Source organism: Jaculus jaculus, chromosome 13 (assembly GCF_020740685.1).
Source record: "Jaculus jaculus isolate mJacJac1 chromosome 13, mJacJac1.mat.Y.cur, whole genome shotgun sequence".
Classification (NCBI taxonomy): domain Eukaryota; kingdom Metazoa; phylum Chordata; class Mammalia; order Rodentia; family Dipodidae; genus Jaculus; species Jaculus jaculus.
In genome coordinates, this window is record NC_059114.1 from 9,137,343 (window position 1) to 9,156,110 (window position 18,768).

The window sequence follows — 18,768 nt, forward strand, 5'->3', positions numbered from 1 at the left end:
GGCGTGCCAGGGCCTCCAGCCACTGCAAATGAACTCCTGATGAATGTACCACCTTGTGCATCTGGCTTTACCTGACTACTGGGGAATTGAACCTGGGTCCTTTGGCTTTGCGGGCAAGTGCTGAGCCATCTCTCCACCTTTTTTTTTTTTTTTTTTTTTTTAGCTTTTTGTTTGTCTGTTTGGTTTGGTTTTCGAGTTAGGGTCTCACTCTTGCCCAGGCTGACCTGGAATTCACTATGTAGTCTCTCAGGGTGTCCTCAAACTCACCTCCTACCTCTGCCTGCCAAGGGCTGGGATTAAAGGCATGTGCCACCACGCCCAGCTCCTTTTTTAACTTTTTTGAGGCAGGGTCTCACTCTAGCCCAGGCTGACCTGGAACTCTGTGGCCCAGACTGGCCTTGAGTTCATGGCGATTCTGCAGTCTCATCCTCCCGAATGCTAGGATTAAAGGTGGGAGCTACCACGAATGGCTGCATGGAAACCACCCTGTTCTTAGGAAGCAGGGGATCCTGGAAGGCCAGGAGGGCCTCTAGCTGAGCAGCTTTCCTTTTGCCTGGGGCCCCTTCCAGGAAGGCAGTCCCTGCCCAGCTCCCACAGCCTTTCCCACTGCTGCCAGCCTCGCCAGGTGCGCCAGCAGAAAGCTGGAGAAACATCTGAGCTCACGCGCCCCCTGCCCCGCAGGTGCTGGTTGATGTATGTTGGATCACGGGGTGCAAGCTGAATAAGACAATGAGGGGCCCTGTTCATTTCCTCTTCTGGGGTTGGAGTTTGTTGGCCACCCCCCACCCCGGCAGAAACAAGCATCCACTCCCTAGTCCCTCCAGGTGCCTTGAGCTGGGGCCGCCACAGATGGCTCCTGCCCTGAAGAGCTCAACGGAGCAGGAAAGTGAAGGAAGGACTGGGTGTAGACTCCGTGATAGAGCACTTGGAATACACAAAGCCTTGGGTTTGAGCCCCAACCTGGGAGGGCAAAAAACATTCAGTAACCTACTCAGGGATAGCTCACTTCTGATCACTGGTGATGGGGACCATGGATAGAAACTTTAAAACCATTCAGTGTCCGTTTTTGAAAGGTGTCCTCTGCAGAACAAGGACATATTTTACAGCACAGTACCCAGGATGTCAGCGCTTCTTAAACCACGAGGGATCATGTTTTGCCCCTAAGCATATCACTGATGCTGTGTGTGACACCACTTGTTTGGTACCAAGTGTGTGGACTTGGCCATGGAGCGAGTCTGCCCTCTAGTGGTCAAGTGGAATCATTGCTGTAGCCATGTTCTTTGGATTTTTGACTTTTCTCGCACACATTGGTATAAATTATTCCTATGGTTAGGAATTCATGTTTTATTTGTACTCAGATATTCTCTGTGACTGTGGACCTCTGAGCACTAAACTAGCATTTGCCTATCTTTAAGTGGCTGGTTTTGTATTTTGTTTTCTCAGAAATCATTTCTATGACAGTTCCAACTTCTAAAAGCTGCCTTACTCAGCCTCTACTCTGCTGTTCACTTAGCTGGACATAAAATTAGGAGGTCCTTCCCCCCCCCAAAAAAAAAAATCCCATCACTTCTCATTTGTTTTTTAACCTTCTCATCTCATCCCTCTGATCCATAGTTCCCCGAGTGGTTGAATCATCTGAGTCCTTCAGTGCTTACAGAACTCCGTTTCCTGGGCCTGCTTCCAGCCCCACTGAATCAGTGGCTGTGGTCTGAGCGAGGCTTGGATCCAACTGCTCCAAATTCCCATTTCCAAGTATTTCTCATGCTTTCCCCCACCCCCGTGTCTCCAAAGGTCATCATCTTGTGTCACTTATTAAAATTGACCATTTTGAGATTCATTCAGAAATAGTGAACATGTGATTCTAAGTGGATGACATGGGAAGGAAGAAAAATACCACAAGAGATAGGCCAAAGGTATTAGCTCTGGTTGCCAGGGTTGCTGTGTTCACAGCAGAAAAGACCGAAACGGGCACCTCTATGCCGGCTGACCACCTGTTGGCTTGGGGTTTTTTTGTTTGTTTTGTTTTTTGGTTTTTCGATATAAGCTTGTTTTTTAATGTTCTGTCTGGATAGTGGGAGGCAGACTTCTGGAGTACCATTTTCACCTATTCTAAGATACCTGATTCTCAAAATAGGTGGCATTGTCCCTTTTTACAGATCAGGCAGTCATGGCTTGAAAAAGTTGGGTAACTGACCCCAAGTCCCAAAACTTGATTACTGTTAGATTGGTTCTGTGTCTGAATCCATGCCTTATTTGCAAGACCAGTGCTGGGGAGGGAAGAAGGACAAGAGCTGCCAACCTGCTCTTCTTCACTCTCCCAGGCCAAGCGAGCAGTACAGCGAGGAGCCACTGCCGTCATCTTTGATGTGTCTGAAAACCCCGAAGCCATCGACCAGGTAAACTTGGGCTGTGGCAGCCCTGCTGTCTCCTTGAGAGGCCCTTGGCTTTGTAAGCTTCAGTGGGTGCTGTCATGTCACACTTGCCTTGGGCAGGCTCTTTGCATGTGTGTGCTGAAGTAAGGTGTCTGTTTGAACTTCAGACCTGAGGGGAGTGTAGACAGCATTTACAAGCCCAGGAGTTGGGATGAGGGGCATCTGCAGAGTGGGCCTTGGACAGCCTAGGCCATCTTAACAACAGACATCACTCCAGCCTGGCCTTTCTGAGAACCTTGAGGATGTAATGCTTAAAGACTTCAAGATTAACAGATAGGAATTCAGTGTTTCCTTCCAGTCCTTCCTCTCTCTCTCTCTCTCTCTCTCTCTCTCTCTCTCCGTGTGTGTGTGTGTGTGTGTGTGTGTGTGTGTGTGTGTATGAGAGAGAATTGTTGGGGATGGGCCATAAGGCCTTAGACAAGTGCTGTTCCACTGAGCTAGATCCCAAGCCCTCTCTTGATTCTTAAAGTAGGCATGGCTTTCAGCTAGCGCCCTCTCTTCTTTGTCAGCTGAACCAAGGCTCAGAAGACCCGCTGAAGAGGCCAGTGGTATATGTAAAGGGAGCAGACGCCATCAAGCTGATGAACATTGTCAACAAGCAGAAAGTGGCTCGAGCAAGGATCCAGCACCTCCCTCCTCGAGTGAGTGGAGCCTCCCAGCCCTCCTGTGCCTATGCTCCCCTGGGGCTTTCATCCCTGTCGTCCCAAATCTAAAATGTTGCTGTGTCACAGGATCCCACGGTTGACAGCAAGTATGGGACAAGAGGATGCCAGAGAAATGTTCACCCATATTCCTGTACTGGAAATTTGGAACATCTTACAAAAATAGACAGCTTATTCTTAAAAGCTCCTATTTTCTCCCCTCTGGCATTGTCTCTTGGTTTCTGAGAAGTAAACTAAGGAAGATGAAGGGATGAAGCACTTAGCACATGACTTCCCTTGTCTCCTTCCATTTGACCTAGACATGAGAAAGGGCCTCTGCTTCCTTCCCATAAGGTAGCTTGCCCTGACTCCTGGACTTAGACTGGAAGAACCACTCTCAACTGGGACTGATGCTCATGGCGGACAAGTGATGGTTAGACTTCTCTTGAGTACTGAAGGGACACACTACTGGTCACCGGCACTTGCCTGGCCTCTTCTTCCCAACCTCTGGCTAAAGAATTCTAGGAACCTGGGGCCAGTGCTCCATATAAGCTTTTATTTCCTCCTCTCATTGCCCAGCAGCTCCCTAGCATTTCATGCCTATTGGCTAAATGCTTGTCTTAAGGGACACTGCTTCAGGTGGCAGGGAGCAGGGTTCTGCTGGGAAAGGTAAGAACTGGAACTAGTTGGGGACGTCGCTCAGTTAGGTGAGTGCTTCCTACCCTGCACGGAACCTGGGGGCCGATCTCCAGCACCAACTAGAACTGGATATTGTAGCACATAACTGTAGTCCCAACATTCGGAAGGTGGAGCCTATAAAAAAATTTTAAAAACAGGCCAGGCATGGTGACACACGCCTTTAATCCCAGCACTCAGGAGGCAAAGGTAGGAGGATTGCCGTGAGTTCAAGGCTACCCTGAGACTACATAATGAGTTCCAGGTCAGCCTGGACTAGAGTGAAACCTTACCTCAAAAAAAAAAAAAAAAAAGCACACACAAATAAATAAAGAAAAGGTGGAGGCTAGCCAGGTATGGGGGCACAGGCCTTTAATCCCAGTGCTCAAGAGGCTGAGGTAGTAGGCTCTGTGAGTTTGAGGCTAGCCTGGGGCTACAGTGAGTTCTAAGAGCTGGAGAGATGGCTCAGAGGTTAAGGCACTTGCCTGTAGAGCCTAATGACCTGGGTTCAGTTCCCTAGTACCCACATAAAGCCAAATACACAAAGTGGCACATGCATCTAGAATTCATTCACAGTGGTTAGTGGTACTGGCATACCCATTCTCTTCCTCCCCCTACCCTCTCTCTGCTTGCAAATAAATAAATCAAAATAGTTTTTAAAAAATACTTCACAGAGAGCAAAGTATGGTGGTGCACACCTTAATCCCAGCACTCAGGAGGCAGAGGTAGGAGGATTGCTGTGAGTTCAAGACCAGCCTGAGACTATAGTGAATTCCAGGTCAGCCTAGGCTAGAATGAGACCCTAACTTAAAAATAATAATAATAATATAATGAAAGCATATTTCACAGAGTGGGTTCTAGATCAGCCTTGGCTAGAGTGAGACTCTACCTGGATGAGGTTGGGAGGGCATGGAATCCAGAATACCAAGGTCAAGGGCATCCTTGGTTACATACGGAATTTGAGGCCAGCCTGAGATACATGAGATCTTACCCACTTCTCCCCTTCCCTCTACCAAAAAGAAAAAAGAAAAAAAAAGGATCAAAACTAGGGAAGTTTTCAGAACTGACTTGCTGGATGCCTTTTTAAAGGAAAAAAAGAAGTCTTTGGTAAATATGACTCATTGTAGTGGAAGCTGGTATTCGTGGAAGCAGCATACAATTTTCTAAGTTGTTGTAAACCGTTAATTATATGGTTAGTAATCACTGTTCCCTCAAAACATGACACTCACCCCTTTGTCCTCTAACTGTGATTATTTGTGTTTATTGGGAAGGGCCTTTCTCACTGGTTACAGCAAACGGTGCCCCATTCTATGGGAGGTCAGGCTTTACATATAGCCCCCCCCACCCCCCACCCCCCCGCCACTGGGAGGCCCGAGGCCACTGCAGGCATCCCCCAGCCACCCCGTGTCCACATGCGCAGAACCCCAGCAGTTTCCCGCACACTGCATGGCCCTGGCCTCCTTCTCCCCTTACTCTTTCCCCTGACCAGGCCTGGCAGCCCGCAGGCCTGCTGCCGGGCCAGAGGGAGTGGGCTCGGCTCGCTCAGCACATTTGTGTTCTGTTCTAGCAGCCCACCGAGTACTTTGACATGGGCATCTTCCTGGCCTTCTTCGTTGTGGTCTCCTTGGTCTGCTTCATCCTCCTGGTCAAAATCAAGCTGAAGCAGCGGCGAAGTCAGGTAACCCTGAGAGCAACCTGTGAACCCCATCACCCTATTGCTAATGAAAATCAGGCCTGCTGTTTGTAGTTTTGAATCCCCAGTCTTTCTCATGGCCTGGGGACAGCCAGCCTTCAAGACTTGAGTCTTCGTGTTCCAGAAAGGCTGAGCCTGAAACGTCCCCGGCGTTAGGGATGTTCCCAGCTAGTGTTTGGGAGGAACTGTTTAAGTAAATGTCCCCACAGAGCCCTGTGCTCTGCTCCTTAAGTAGCTCTGGGCATGTTGGTAGAAACGCAGACTCTCTGCCTGCCCCCCAATTTCGGAACCAGATCTGGATCTGCCCAGCCCTCTGCGCAACTCTGGATAAGCAGAGTAGCCACATGAGGACTCACTGTGTGCTTACCAGCAAACTTGCAGCCCTTGGGTGGTGAGAAGACAGGCAGGGATCTAGATTCTTCAGTGTGCAGCAGTGGGATAGTCAGAGAGAGTGACTTCGGTTGTCACCAAGGTCAAGTGGCTGGTGGTTGTGGAGCACATCCTGTGTGTCATGTGCTGGTGACTCACACTCATCCCCTGATTGACCCCAGCTCCCTTCAACAAGGACAGACCCTTGGGTGTACAACAGGCTACAAGGGTCTCACAGAAGTGGAAAGTAACAGGACCAGGAAATGGACTTTCTCCTCGCAGGTGAAATTCTGCAGCATTGCCATGTAGGGAAAGCCTGGGCTTGTGTCACAGGCACCCTGCAAGTCCACAAAATCTACATACAGCAATGTGTGTGTCAAGCACCTTCTCAAAAACCTATTCTGAGCTGGGCGTGGTGGCGCATGCCTTTATTCCTAGCATTCAGGAAGCAGAGGTAGAAGGATCGCCCTGAGTTTGAGGCCACCTTGAGACTACAACCTGGACTAGAGTGAAACCCTACCTAAAAAAAATAGCTGCACATAGTGGCACACACCTTCAGTCCCAGCACTCCAGAGGCAGAGGTAGGAGGATCACCATGAGTTCAATGCCACCCTGAGACTACATAGTGAATTCCAGGTCAGCCTGGGCTACAGCGAGACCCTACCTCGAAAAACCAAAAAAACAAAAAAAAAACAAAAAACCCTGTTCTGATCTAATTGAACTAGTGCTTCCTGTCCCACTGTATACTGAGTGTGACCGTCATCATTAATGCACACCAACACTGACCACTCTCTGCCATGCAGAATTCCATGAACAGGCTAGCCGTGCAGGCTCTGGAGAAGATGGAAACCAGAAAGTTCAACTCCAAGAGCAAGGGACGCCGGGAAGGGAGCTGCGGGGCCCTGGACACACTCAGCAGTAGCTCCACGTCTGACTGTGCCATTTGCCTGGAGAAGTACGTCGATGGAGAGGTACTGGCAGAAGCGGGGCCTGCCCTGGGTGGGGAGGAGATGGCCAGGCCTCTGTCGGTACTTAGGACTGCCTGGACCGGGGTGTTCCAGCCTCACTTCAGTGTCCACGCTCCAGGGGCTGGTCTAGTCCACCTAACTGTTTCCACGGGGCTTTGGAATACAAAACACTCTCCAGGCAATCTAGCTGAGTGGGTGGCTTTAGAAGAATCAATTTCATGAAAACTGATATTTGACTCAATGTATTTGCTTGCAAAGGGTCAAGAGATTCGATGGCTGTTTGCTTGTAGATCTTTATTGTATTAAAAAAAATAAAAAACTTAGGAGGGCTGGGGAAGTGGCTATAAGCCCTGGCATGCCCATTCTCTCTATCTGCCTCTCTCTCTCTCTGTGTCATATATATATATATTTATTTATTTATTTATTTATTTATTTATTTATTTATTTATTTATTTATTTTAAATAGCCTCAGGAAAGTAAACTGCAAGAAAAGTACTGTGAGCAGCAAAGATCAGTAACACTCGGCTACCCTTGCCTCCCTTCCTCTGTGGGCGGATAGAGGCACACTCTGCGGGGAGAAGGAAGCGCTCCCCTGCAGGGGAGGTTGTTGGATGCAAATAAGTGAATACAGATGGGGGCAGGTTGGAGTAATATTCTTCATGGTCACTGGGTGCATACTGCCTGGGTTCTACCCCTGCCCCAGGCAGATTCTCAGTCTGTGAACTTAGAGACCTCATCCTCTATGTCTACACTTGGGATGTGGCCCCGAGGCTGACGTGTAGACTGAGTATTCATGAAGGTTACTTAGGTGAGAAAATGCAGGTAGAACTTTTGGCACTCTGCAGGGTACCATGTTTAATATGAATTTAAATACTACTGTGTGGGACTGGTTGTAAAATCAAGACGAAGGGTGCTGAAGAGATGGCTCAGCGGTTAAGGCACTTGCTTGCCTGCAAAGCCCAACAACCCAGTTTAGATTCCCCAGCGCCCACTTAAAGCCAGATGCACAAAGTGGCACCTGCGTCTGGTATTCATTTGCAGTCACAGGAGGCTCTGGCACACCCATGTATACCATCTGTCTCTCTCAAATAAATAAAAATACTGTTTAAAAAAGACAGCAAGCACAAAGGTTTATCTCGGCCCACGGTTTCGGAGGCTTTAGCACGTGGCCCCGCTGCCTCGCTGCTCTGGACCCCTGGGGAGGCAGTGCACCGCAGAGGGCTGCAGGGGAGCAGAACTGCTTACGGCCTTCTGGGACACAGATGAGGAGAAAGGAGCCACAGTCCCTTCAAGGGCACACCCCCAGTGACCTGAAACTCCTACTAGCCCCACCTCCCAGTGCTTCCAAGCTAGGGACCAAGTATTCAACACTCAAGATCCATCCTGTAGCAGGAAGGCGGCACCAGTCCAGTGAACCCCGGTGTCTGTCCTCACTGGGCCCCGCTGGAGAAGGCGCGCATGCGCACGCACGCACGCCTTCCTCACAGTCTCCTTCAGCTGCGTCCTCTCTCTCCCTTTGCAGGAGCTCCGGGTCATCCCCTGTACTCACCGGTTCCACCGGAAGTGTGTGGACCCCTGGCTGCTGCAGCACCACACGTGCCCCCACTGTCGGCACAACATCATAGGTAATCACCTCTCGCCTTAGGCCTTATGGAACGTGTTCAGACGACACTGTCCCTGCAAAGTACCTGGCGAGCATGTGGCCTGGGCCACACGCCTGCAAGCAAGCCGAACCTCCACAGCATAGCTCAGGCGTTTGGCCCTAAAGGCGGAGGTGTGGCTGATAGCCCCCTCGCCCAGCACTGCTCACCCCGAAAATAATCCACCTGAATCAAGTTTGAGTTTCACATTAAGTAGCATCCCAGCCAAGTACAGCAGCACGTACCTGTAGTGCCAGTAACCTGGGGGTAAAGGCAGGAGGATCAGGAGTTCAAGCTCACCCTTGGCCACGTGGCAAGTAGACATATGAGGCCCTGTACAGAGGGCGTGGGGGAACCAGCACCCCGATGTGGCCTCCCTAAAGCCCCAAGACTCTTTAAATGGGATGTCAGTAATGATGCTTGCCTGTGCCTGGACCACAGGTGTGCCCAGGGGCACAAGAGGCGGCAAATACGTGACAGGTGTGCCCTGCTACTCCTGCAGCGCGGAGCTGTAGGCTGCGGAGAAGGGACGCTCATACCTCCCGTGCGAGTACAAACCAGGCCCGGCCCCGCTTAGTTCCCGAGATCACAGTCGCTCTTCTCTTTATACTCCTGTTGCTCTGGTAGCCTCCACGCGGCCTTGTCAGGCAGAGCAGTGGACCCTTCCAGAAGAGAAGCAGGCCAGCCTCTGCCAGTGCAGCCACGTTCAGCGACGGCTCATAAGCTGGTGGGGTGGCAAGCCTAGACACCCTGCTTGTGGTGCCCATGTGCTAAGCTACTTCAGACCGCTCTGATTACCTTGTCTCCTCCATTTCTCCCCAGAGCAAAAGGGAAACTCAGGCACCGTGTGTGTGGAGACCAGTAGCCTCGCACGAGGTCGGCAACAGAGGGTGACCCTGCCAGTACATTACCCGGGCCGTGTGCACAGGACCAATGCCATCCCAGCCTACCCGACCAGGACGAGCATGGACGCACACGGGAACGCCGTCACACTGCTGACCATGGACCGGCATGCGGATCAGAGCCTCTACTCCCCACAGACGCCTGCCTACATCCGCGGCTACCCGCCCCTGCACCTGGACCACGCCCTGGCGCCGCACCGCTGCGGCCTGGAACACCGGGCCTACTCGCCAGCCCACCCCTTCCGCAGGCCCAAGTTCAATGGCCGCAGCTTCTCCAAGGCAGCTTGCTTCTCCCAGTATGAAACCATGTACCAACACTACTACTTCCAGGGCCTCAGTTACCCAGAGCAGGAGGGCCAGCCAGTGCCCGGCCTCCCACCCCGGGGCCCATCCCGTGCCTTCCCACCTAACGGTGGCAGCAGCCTGCTCTTCCCCACCGTGGTGCACATGGCCCCGCCCTCCCACCTGGAGAGTGGCAGCACGTCCAGCTGCAGCTGCTACCACGGCCACCGCTCGGTGGGCAGCGGCTACCTGGCTGACTGCCCGGGCAGCGACAGCAGCAGCAGCAGCTCTGGCCAGTGCCGCTGTTCCTCCAGTGACTCCGTGGTAGACTGCACAGAGGTCAGCAACCAGGGCGTGTATGGGAGCTGCTCCACGTTCCGCAGCTCCCTCAGCAGTGACTACGACCCCTTCATTTACCGCAGCCGGAGCCCCTGCCGCACCAGTGAGGCGGGCCGCTCGGGCCGCGGCCCTGCCGTGGACCCCGAGGGCTCCCCGCCACCAGAGGAGCCCCCTGCGGCACACAGTCACTGCGCTGGGCAGGGAGAGCCGTGGCAGGGCCCTGCCTCTCCCTCGGGGGAACAGCTGTCCACGTGCAGCCTGGAGATGAGCTACAGCAGCAACTCCTCGCTGGAACACAGAGGGCCCAATAGCTCTACCTCAGAAGTGGGGCTCGAGGTTTCCCCTGGGGCCACCTTGGACCTCAGGAGGACCTGGAAAGGGGACCCAGAGGGGCCATCGTGTGCCTGCTGCTATGAGCCTCAGCCCTCCACACTGGGGCCCGGGGCAGGAGCAGTCGGGGGTGGCAGCGCCTTGTTCCTGGGTCCCCTGCTCCTTGAGGGCTGCAGCCCTACAGGTGGGGAGCCCCAACCAGGGAGCTCCCAGAGCCTGTATGGTCTCCACCCAGACCATTTGCCAAGGACAGATGGGATGAAATATGAGGGCCTGCCCTGCTGCTTCTATGAAGAGAAGCAGGTGGCCCACGGAGGGGGCGGCGGCGGGGGCTGTCACGCCGAGGACTACTCAGTGAGCGTGCAGTACACACTCGCCGAGGAGCCCCCGCCCAGCCTCTGCGCGGGGGCCCGGGACCTGAGCCAGCGTATCCCCATCATTCCAGAGGACGTGGACTGTGATGTGGGCCCAGCTCCAGACTGCCACAGCCCCTGGGGTGGGCCGTTGGGCCTGGATGCCCCACAGCCCCACTGGGGCCTGGGGACAGCACAGGAAGAGGAGCGGGCTCCATGCTACCAGGCAGAGGTACCACTGCAAACTGGCTGCCCTCCAGAGGAGGCTGGTGCCATCAAGGCTAGCCTCCCCAGTGCCCCCCAGGACACTCAGGAGTCCCCTGCCCCAGCCACTGAGGCTGCAGGTGAGAGCAGGTGGCAGTAGGGGTTTTGTGGAGGCGCTCTGCTCTGGCTTTCTCTTATAACTTCTGTGCCTGATGACTTCCAAATGCTGCTGCCGAGAACCCTCCCTCTTGCTCAGTGCCAGATCCACAGAACCATAGGTTTCCCACCCCCACAGATACTCCACAGGTATTCATCCTGTCTTGTCCAATCACCCCCAAAAGGACACCTTAAATAGTCAGCTCTTCTGCATCTGCCATGGTCCCTTCATTCCATCCCCACATTCGTACAGGACGCAGAGAGTAGCAGCCTTCTAACAGGTCTCCTTCCCCGGTCTTGCCTGCTGTTCCACCTGGGAGGCAGAGTGGCCTTCCTTAAAACAAAAATCAGTGTGTGGTGGTACACACCTTTCATCCCAGCACTCATTCATTTTAAAAAAAATTTTTTTTTCAATTTTATTTGTTTATTTGAGAGCGACAGAGAGAGAAATAGGGAGGCAGAGAGAAAGAGAGAGAATGGGCGCACCAGGACCTCCAGCCACTGCAAACAAACTCCAGATGTGTGCGCCCCCTTGTGCATCTGGCTAACGTGGGTCCTGGGGAATCGAGCCTAGAACCGAGGTCCTTTGGCTTCACAGGCAAGTGCTTAACCGCTAAGCCATCTCTCCAGCCCTCATTCATTTTTTTAAGGATATGTTTTACTTTATTTACAAGCAGAGAGAGAGAGAATAGGTGCACAGGGCCTGTAGTCATTGCAAACAGCATGCTGGGCGCATGCTTCACTTGGCATCTGGCTTATGTGGGTACTGGGAAATCGAACCTGGGTCATTAGACTTTGAAGACAAGTGCCTTAATCACTGGGCCATCTCTCCAGCCACACCCCTCTTTTTTTTTTTTTTTTTTTGGTTTTTCAAGGTAGGTTCTCGCTCTAGCCCAGCCTGGCCTTGAACTCACAGCTCCTCCTCCTACCTCGCTATCCTCTTACCTCAGCCTCCTGAGTGCTGGGATTAAGGGCGTGCACCACTACACCTAGCTAGTATTTTATTTATTTGAGAGAGAGAAAGAGACAGGTAGACTAGGTCTACCAGGGACTCTAGCCACTGCAGACGAACTCCAGACACTTGTGCCACTTTGTGCAGCTTTACTTGTGTACTAGAGAATCGAACCTGGGTCCTTTGGCTTTGCAAGGCAAGTGCCTTAACCTCTAAGCCAACTCGCCATTCCTCATGAAATTTTGATCTGGCCTCTTCCTTGTCTCCATCATCCAAGTCTCCAGATGACAGCCTAAGCAGCCTTCTTTACCCCGCCCCGACTTTAACCCAGGGGAGGGCTGCAGTTCTGTGCGCGCTTCCCCCACCCCCCAGCAGCTGTGCCCGACACTGGGCACTGAGTTGGCTTCACTTGTGCGTGGCCTTCCACACCACACACTGCATTGCCAAGTGAGGGAAGCCCACCCCCAGGAGACAACTGTATCCTCAACATGTGTTGAGGCCCACCCCCGCCCCCCAGACAAAGAGCCCGCATGTGCACCGTCCGCACCCCCATTGTAAGCTGTCACTTCCAAAAGCCTGCCTCTCAGAGGACCCACCTTGTGCGTGCAGCCCAGCGCCCGCGGCCCCCACCCTCACGACTGTTCTCCCTCTCTCTCTCAGGACCAGGATCTCGCCCAGGCAGCGGTACGGGAGCTTGAGCTCAGAAAGAACTCTTACCTGGAAATCGGGAACTGTACGGAGACTCCAAACCCTGACTTCCTTCAAAATACAGAACAACAGCAGGAAAAAAAAATTTTTTTTTAGCTTTTGACATACACAAAAGTGGTAATAAAGAGAGCCCTCCTCGCCCCAAAATGTGAGCCACCTGTGGTACCTGCCCCACCCCCCCTCAGCAAACCAACAGACGACATCTTTTGAGTCCTTTGCCTCTAGATAATATGTTACTCTGTTTTGTAAAGTGTGTGCTTGGGGTTCTGAGGTGTGTGGGATTGAGTTCTCTGCTTTGTTTTTTTAAGACATTATATGTAAATGTAAAAAGTTATTTATATATTTTAAAAAGAAAACCCTAACCACCAACTTTTGTTGAAAAAGGAAAAAAAAAAAATCACTGCTGCATTAAATGAACCACGTCATGTGTCAATACTGTCGCCTCCCTGGAGGGACCTCAGGCCTTTGTAAAGCTCAGGGCTTCACCTGCCTTAGGAGATGAACCAGAAACTTGAAGCTAGTTGATATGGGTACACGCGCCGAGGGACATGCAAAGCTGCCTCCTTTCTCATGACAAGGTTGGATGTACAGGGCCACGCCGCCCCTGCCCGCACCTGTAGGCAGGTGATGGGAATGGCCAGGAACAGGCGGAAAAGTCCGCAGCACTGGGGAACTGGAGTCAAGCCATCGATTGCCACCAAAGCCCGGGGGTGGGGGACGATTCCTGCTCCGTATCCTCTGTCCCTTTGGGTCATCCCGAGTAAAGCAAGAGTTCTTGGTCCAGCAGCAGTGTTCCCAGGCTCCTGTACCTGAACTCTGACCCCTGGGGTAGGAAGAAGAAACGTCCCCGTCACCCCCAAGTGGTCTGACTTTGCACCTGTTTTGAACTTCCTGCCACTGGGTACAGGGATGCTGGGTTGGGGGAGGGGGGCAGACACCCAGGAAGAATGTAGTTCTGTGGCCTTGGCTTCCAGTGGGGTTGGAGAACAGCGCTCTCCACTCACCCAGCAGTGCCCCTCCCCTGCCTTGCAGAAAGGCAGGGGCCTGCTGAGCTCATGTGTCTGCGGGGGGGCAGCCATGCCCCCTTCCCCCGCCCCCTGCTGCTTCCTTGGCCTGTCTTCCTGGGGACACCTGCTTGACCCCGTGGAGTTGTGCACTGAGCTCTGAGCTCCATCCGAAGGGATTTCTCCCCACCCTGTCCCCCTGCCCGGCCAGCACCGCTTCAGGGTCAGTCAGCCCTCTGCCTGGAGCTGACCTCACTCTCGCCCACACATGTGCACTAGCCCGTCTGCCTGATGCACTATCCTATTACATACTGTTAACCTCCATGAGGCAGACTACCAGATAGTTTAGACCCAACCAGTAGGCTTTTGTGTATTTTTCCAGCCTTTTTCTTTTAAGGGAGCGGGAGAGTTTTTGCTTTGTTTTTTTTAAAGAAGTTTCATTTTTAAAAGGGAGAATCTATTTAAAATTACTTCAGGGAATGTCATCCTTTTTGTTCGATGTAGTCCTTGTTCTTTAAAAACAAAAAAAGGAAATAATCAGACTAGCCCTGTGATCACTAACTCTTCTGGTCACGTTTATTCCTTTACTTAGCAGGATGCCTATTGCCATTAGAGAGCGTTCAGCCCATTGGGTGTAAAAAAAAAAACCATTTGTAGACCGGGAACTTTGGGCCCATCATGAGTTACCAGGCGATAACCCTTCTTGGGTCAGGCTCCTAGGAAGTCAGCCCAAGGTCCACACTGGACAGAATACTTTGGGTTCTTTTTTTTTTTTTTAATTCCAGCCCCTGAGGGGATTTGCTTATCTCTAGCCAAGAATCCACAGAAGAAAACCCCAGTATCAAAGGATCCAGCCATTTGTCATTTAGGAAGTTGCTGTGGCCTCTGGGATATAGTCCCTTAGGGACTTCCCCCCACCCACCCCCCTCCCGGCTGTCCCCAGCACACCTGTTGGTGAGGGTGGGAGAAGGGCCTAAGCCGTTGCTATGTGATCAGGGTTGCCTGTAGTTCCAGGGCCAGGAGTGGCAGCTGCGAAGGACTATCGCCTGCATTGCTTGGTTCAGGAAAGGCAGGGATACGGCTTTTAACATGAGCTGCCAGACGCAGAGATGTTTATTGTTACTGCTTTCGTTTTTATTTATTTATATATTTTTTTGCGCATATACTCTTGGTCTGAAACCAGGAACCCCCGCCCCCAAAAAAAGCGTCTTTGTTTTGCTCTGGCTCGAAAACCACTTCTCAAGCATGCCTTAAGTAGTAAACAGAGATCTGACTGCCCCTGGCCTAGTTAGAATAAATACTTCCAGCTTTCATTTGAAAGAACGATAACTTCAGATGGCAGAAGAAGCACATTTAGGGCTGGAGAGATGGCTCAGCAGTTAAGGCATTTACCTGCGAAGTCTAAGGACCCAAGTTCAATTCATCAGTACCCACATAAGCCAGATGCACAAGGTGGTGCATGCGTCAAATTTGTGTGCAGTGGCTAGAGGCCCAGCATGCCCATTCTCTCTCTCTCTCTCTCTCTCTCTCTCTCATGAAAAGAACATTTAATTTTTACAGCTTATTGGTAATAAAAACAAAAGGGAAAGTTTAGAAATGTAAACCACCATCAGCTTTTGTGTTACCTCACCATACAGGGAGTTCAACTTGTATCGCCATTTAAGTCAAAAGATTGCTAACTTTGAAGTTCTAAGGCTACGATTCTGGTGAAAAATATCTTTTTGGTGGAACTTCAGTGGTGTGTGGTAGTTAGATAGCCATGGAAAAGGAACACCCCACTTCCCACTGGGAACCACTGCACCCCCTAAGCAGGATGTGGTCTTGTGGCCCAGCTTTGGGTGTAAGACAGCCGTGTCAACTATAGGGTTTCCAGGACCAGCTGAACACGGAAGTTTAGGCGTTCTAGCTGATGATGTATCTGTGGTCACAGCCATCCCCAGTCAGCTGACTTTGATCCCCTTCCCCTTCTTCCCAGGCCATTTGACTAATGTCCATCTGCTGTCCCATGGCTCAGACTCTTCCTTACGTGCTTCTGCTCTCAAAGTTCACACAGAACTGATGCTTTTAAAATGTGGTCTACAAAAGAAGTATCAATCAAGAGTACCATTGTTTAAATTGAACTGCCTTTTTCTATTCTTTATATAAACTATTTGTATTGTGTTGGCCTAACAAGCCATTATCTTAAAACGTTTTTTAAAAGAAAAGAAATTCTCCCATAGCACTTAAGAGATATTCTGTAAAAAGAAAAAACAAAAACAAAAAAAAAAAACTTTGTTGTAAAGAGTTTTGTAATAAAATGGTCTAAGGGCTCTTTTTTCAACATTACCATTTAAAAAAAAAAAGTTTTAAAAGCTAGAAGACAACTTATGTATATTCTGTATATGTATAGCAGCACATTTCATTTATGGAAATATGTTCTCAGAATATTTATTTACTAATATATTTATCTTAAGCCATGTCTTATGTTGCGAGTGTGACATTGTTGAAATAATCATTGAAAATGACTAACATGAGGCCCTGTAAATACATGATAATTGCACACAGATTTTACATATTTGCAGACCAAAAATGATTGAAAACAAGTTGTAGTCTTCTATGGTTTTGTAACAAATTGTACAAATGACTGTAAAAAAAGAAATACAATTTTATCAAGTATGTGTTCTATCTTGTCTCTACTGTGGTTGGTTAAGGGCTTCAGATTGCAAAGCGGAGATTTGCATGGGCCAGTGCTTTTGTTTGTTTTGTTTTGTTTTGTTTTCTGTTTTTCGAGGCAGGGTCTCACTGTAGCCCAGGCTGACCTGGAATTCACTATGGAGTCTCAGGGTGGCCTCGAACTCACAGCAATCCTCCTACCTCTGCCTCCCAAGTGCTGGATTAAAGGCGTGCGCCACCACGCCCAGCTTGGGCCAGTGCTTTGAGCCTCATTTTGCCCATAGAATCATCTGTGTAACTTACTCCTCTTTAATTTTTTTTACTTTATTTATTTATTTAATTATATATATGTGTGTGTATGTATTTTTTTTTTTTTGGCTTTTTGAGGTAGGGTCTCACTTTAGCCCAGGCTGACCTGGAATTCACTATGTAGTCTCAAGGTGGCCTCGAACTCATGGCAATCCTACCTCTGCCTCCTGAGTGCTGGGATTAAAGATGTGTGCAACCACGCCTGGCTTATTTTTATTTATTTATTGGAGGGAGAGAGAGAATGGGCGCACCAGGACCTCCAGCCACTGCAAACGAACTCCAGACACATGTGTACCTTTGTGCATCTGGTTTATGTGGGTCCTGGGGAATCAAACCAAGGTCCTTTGGCTTTGCAGGCAAACATCTTAACCTCTAAGCCATCTCTCTAGCCCACTTCCTCCTCTTTAACACAGCGTCCAGGTCATAGGACATTTCTGCAGTCAGGAGGGTACCGGCTAGAGGCTGGCTTTATATCCTTAAGATGGCGGTAGAAGCTGGGTGTGGTAGCACATGCACTTTGGGAGGCAGAGGAAGGAGGATCACTGAGAGTTCAAGGGCACCCTGAGACTACATAATGTATTCCAGGTCAGCCTGGGCTAGAGTGAGACCCTACCTCAAAAAAAAAAAAAAAAATTAAGATGGTTGCAGACTTTCTCCTCAGTTCACATGAAAGAAGCTGGGGTAAGTGGCAGTGAATGATCAAGGGCCTTAACAATCTGCTCCTAAAAGGGGAAATAAAGGTTGAACATAAGTCATCTGCCAGGCCTTCTGCTGGGAAGGCTGAGAGACTCCAAGTCCTCAGGGGAAGGAAAAAAAAAAAACCTCCCAGCATCTAGCTCTGAAGATGACCTAACCATACGCCAGGCACACTGGTGCATGTACTCCCCTCTGCCGAGGAGCATCTGGGCAACAGAAGGAAGATCCCAGATCTATCTTTTTTTTTTTTTTTTTTTTTTTTCCTGAAGTAGGGTGTCATTCTAGCACAGGCTGACCTGAATTCACTCTAGTCTCGGGCTGGCCTCAAACTCGTAGTGATCCTCCTACCTCTGCGTAAATTAAAGGCATGTGCCACCACGCCATCTCTTTCTTTATTTCTTTTTTTTTTTTGTTTTTGTTTTTGTTTTTCAAGGTAGGGTCTCACTCTGGCCCAGGCGGACCTGGAATTCAATATGTAGTCTCAGGGTGGCCTGGAACTCAGCAATTCTCCTACCTCTGCCTCCTGAGAGCTGGGATTAAAGGCGTGAGCAACCATGCCCAACTACCATCTCTTTCTTTAAAAAGATTTTTTATTAGTGAATTCCAGGTCCGCCTGGGCTAGAAAGCAAGACCGTACCTCAAAAACAAGTTTGTTTATTTATTTATTTATTGGAGAGGGTTCTGGAGCATATGGATGCACCCCTGCAAGCAAACTCCCGTCACATGGGTGACTTTGTGGTTCTGGCTTTATGTGGACACTGGAGATTCGAGCCAGGGACAACAGGTTTTGCAACTTCTGAGCCATCTCGCCAGCCCATGATCCCATCTTTTTTTTTTTAAATAATTTTTGTTATCTTTACTTATTTATTTGACAGAGAGGCAGAAATAGAGAGGATGGGTACGCCAGGGCCTCTAGCCATTGCAAAGGAACTTCAGATGCATGTGCCCCCTTGCGCACCTGGATTATGTGGGTCCTGAGGAATCAAACCTGGGTCCTTTGGTTTTGTAGGCAAGCGCCTTAACCGCTCAGCCTATAATCCCATCTCTTAAAAACAACAACAACAAAATCCACACACAGAAGCTGGGCCCTAGTGCAAGAAGATTAAAAGTTCAAGGCTTTGAGACTACATAGTGAATTCCAGGTCAGTCTGGACTAGACCCTACCTCCAAAAACAAACAAAAAGCTCAAGTCTTGCCTGTTCAACTTTGAGACCCTGTCTCAAAACACAAAGGGGCTGGTAATATTGCTCAAGGGTCGAGCACTTGCCTAACAGACAGGGGACTTCAGTACTGAAGCCCGTAGTCACCAGTTTACAAAGCATTCTTGAGATTCCCATACAAGGTGCAAAGCGTTTATTTTTCCAGCACGCAGAAGAGAACGGTCTAATCCCATGAGCTCCTCTTAGGTTTCAGTCAACTTGGAGCAGAAGCTTCTCAAGGACACCCAGCCACACTTCCTGCCC

At 50.3% G+C, this 18,768-nt stretch overlaps 1 protein-coding gene across 3 annotated transcripts in view; it reads left to right on the plus strand.

The window, feature by feature from the left end:
• The window catches only part of Znrf3 (zinc and ring finger 3), a 160,569-nt gene extending 144,266 nt beyond the window's left edge, over window positions 1-16,303 (plus strand). Inside the window, exons 3-9 of one of the 3 annotated variants that reach the window (XM_004664033.3) lie at window positions 2,322-2,396; window positions 2,942-3,073; window positions 5,316-5,426; window positions 6,614-6,781; window positions 8,301-8,403; window positions 9,241-10,968; window positions 12,597-16,303. In XM_004664033.3, coding sequence (XP_004664090.1) covers window positions 2,322-2,396; window positions 2,942-3,073; window positions 5,316-5,426; window positions 6,614-6,781; window positions 8,301-8,403; window positions 9,241-10,968; window positions 12,597-12,634 — 2,355 coding nt within the window. In that variant the 3' untranslated portion in view covers window positions 12,635-16,303. The remainder of the gene's footprint in view (window positions 1-2,321; window positions 2,397-2,941; window positions 3,074-5,315; window positions 5,427-6,613; window positions 6,782-8,300; window positions 8,404-9,240; window positions 10,969-12,596) is intronic. The other 2 variants (XM_045132545.1, XM_045132544.1) reach the window with 2 other exon arrangements.
• The last annotated feature ends 2,465 nt before the right edge of the window (window positions 16,304-18,768 follow it).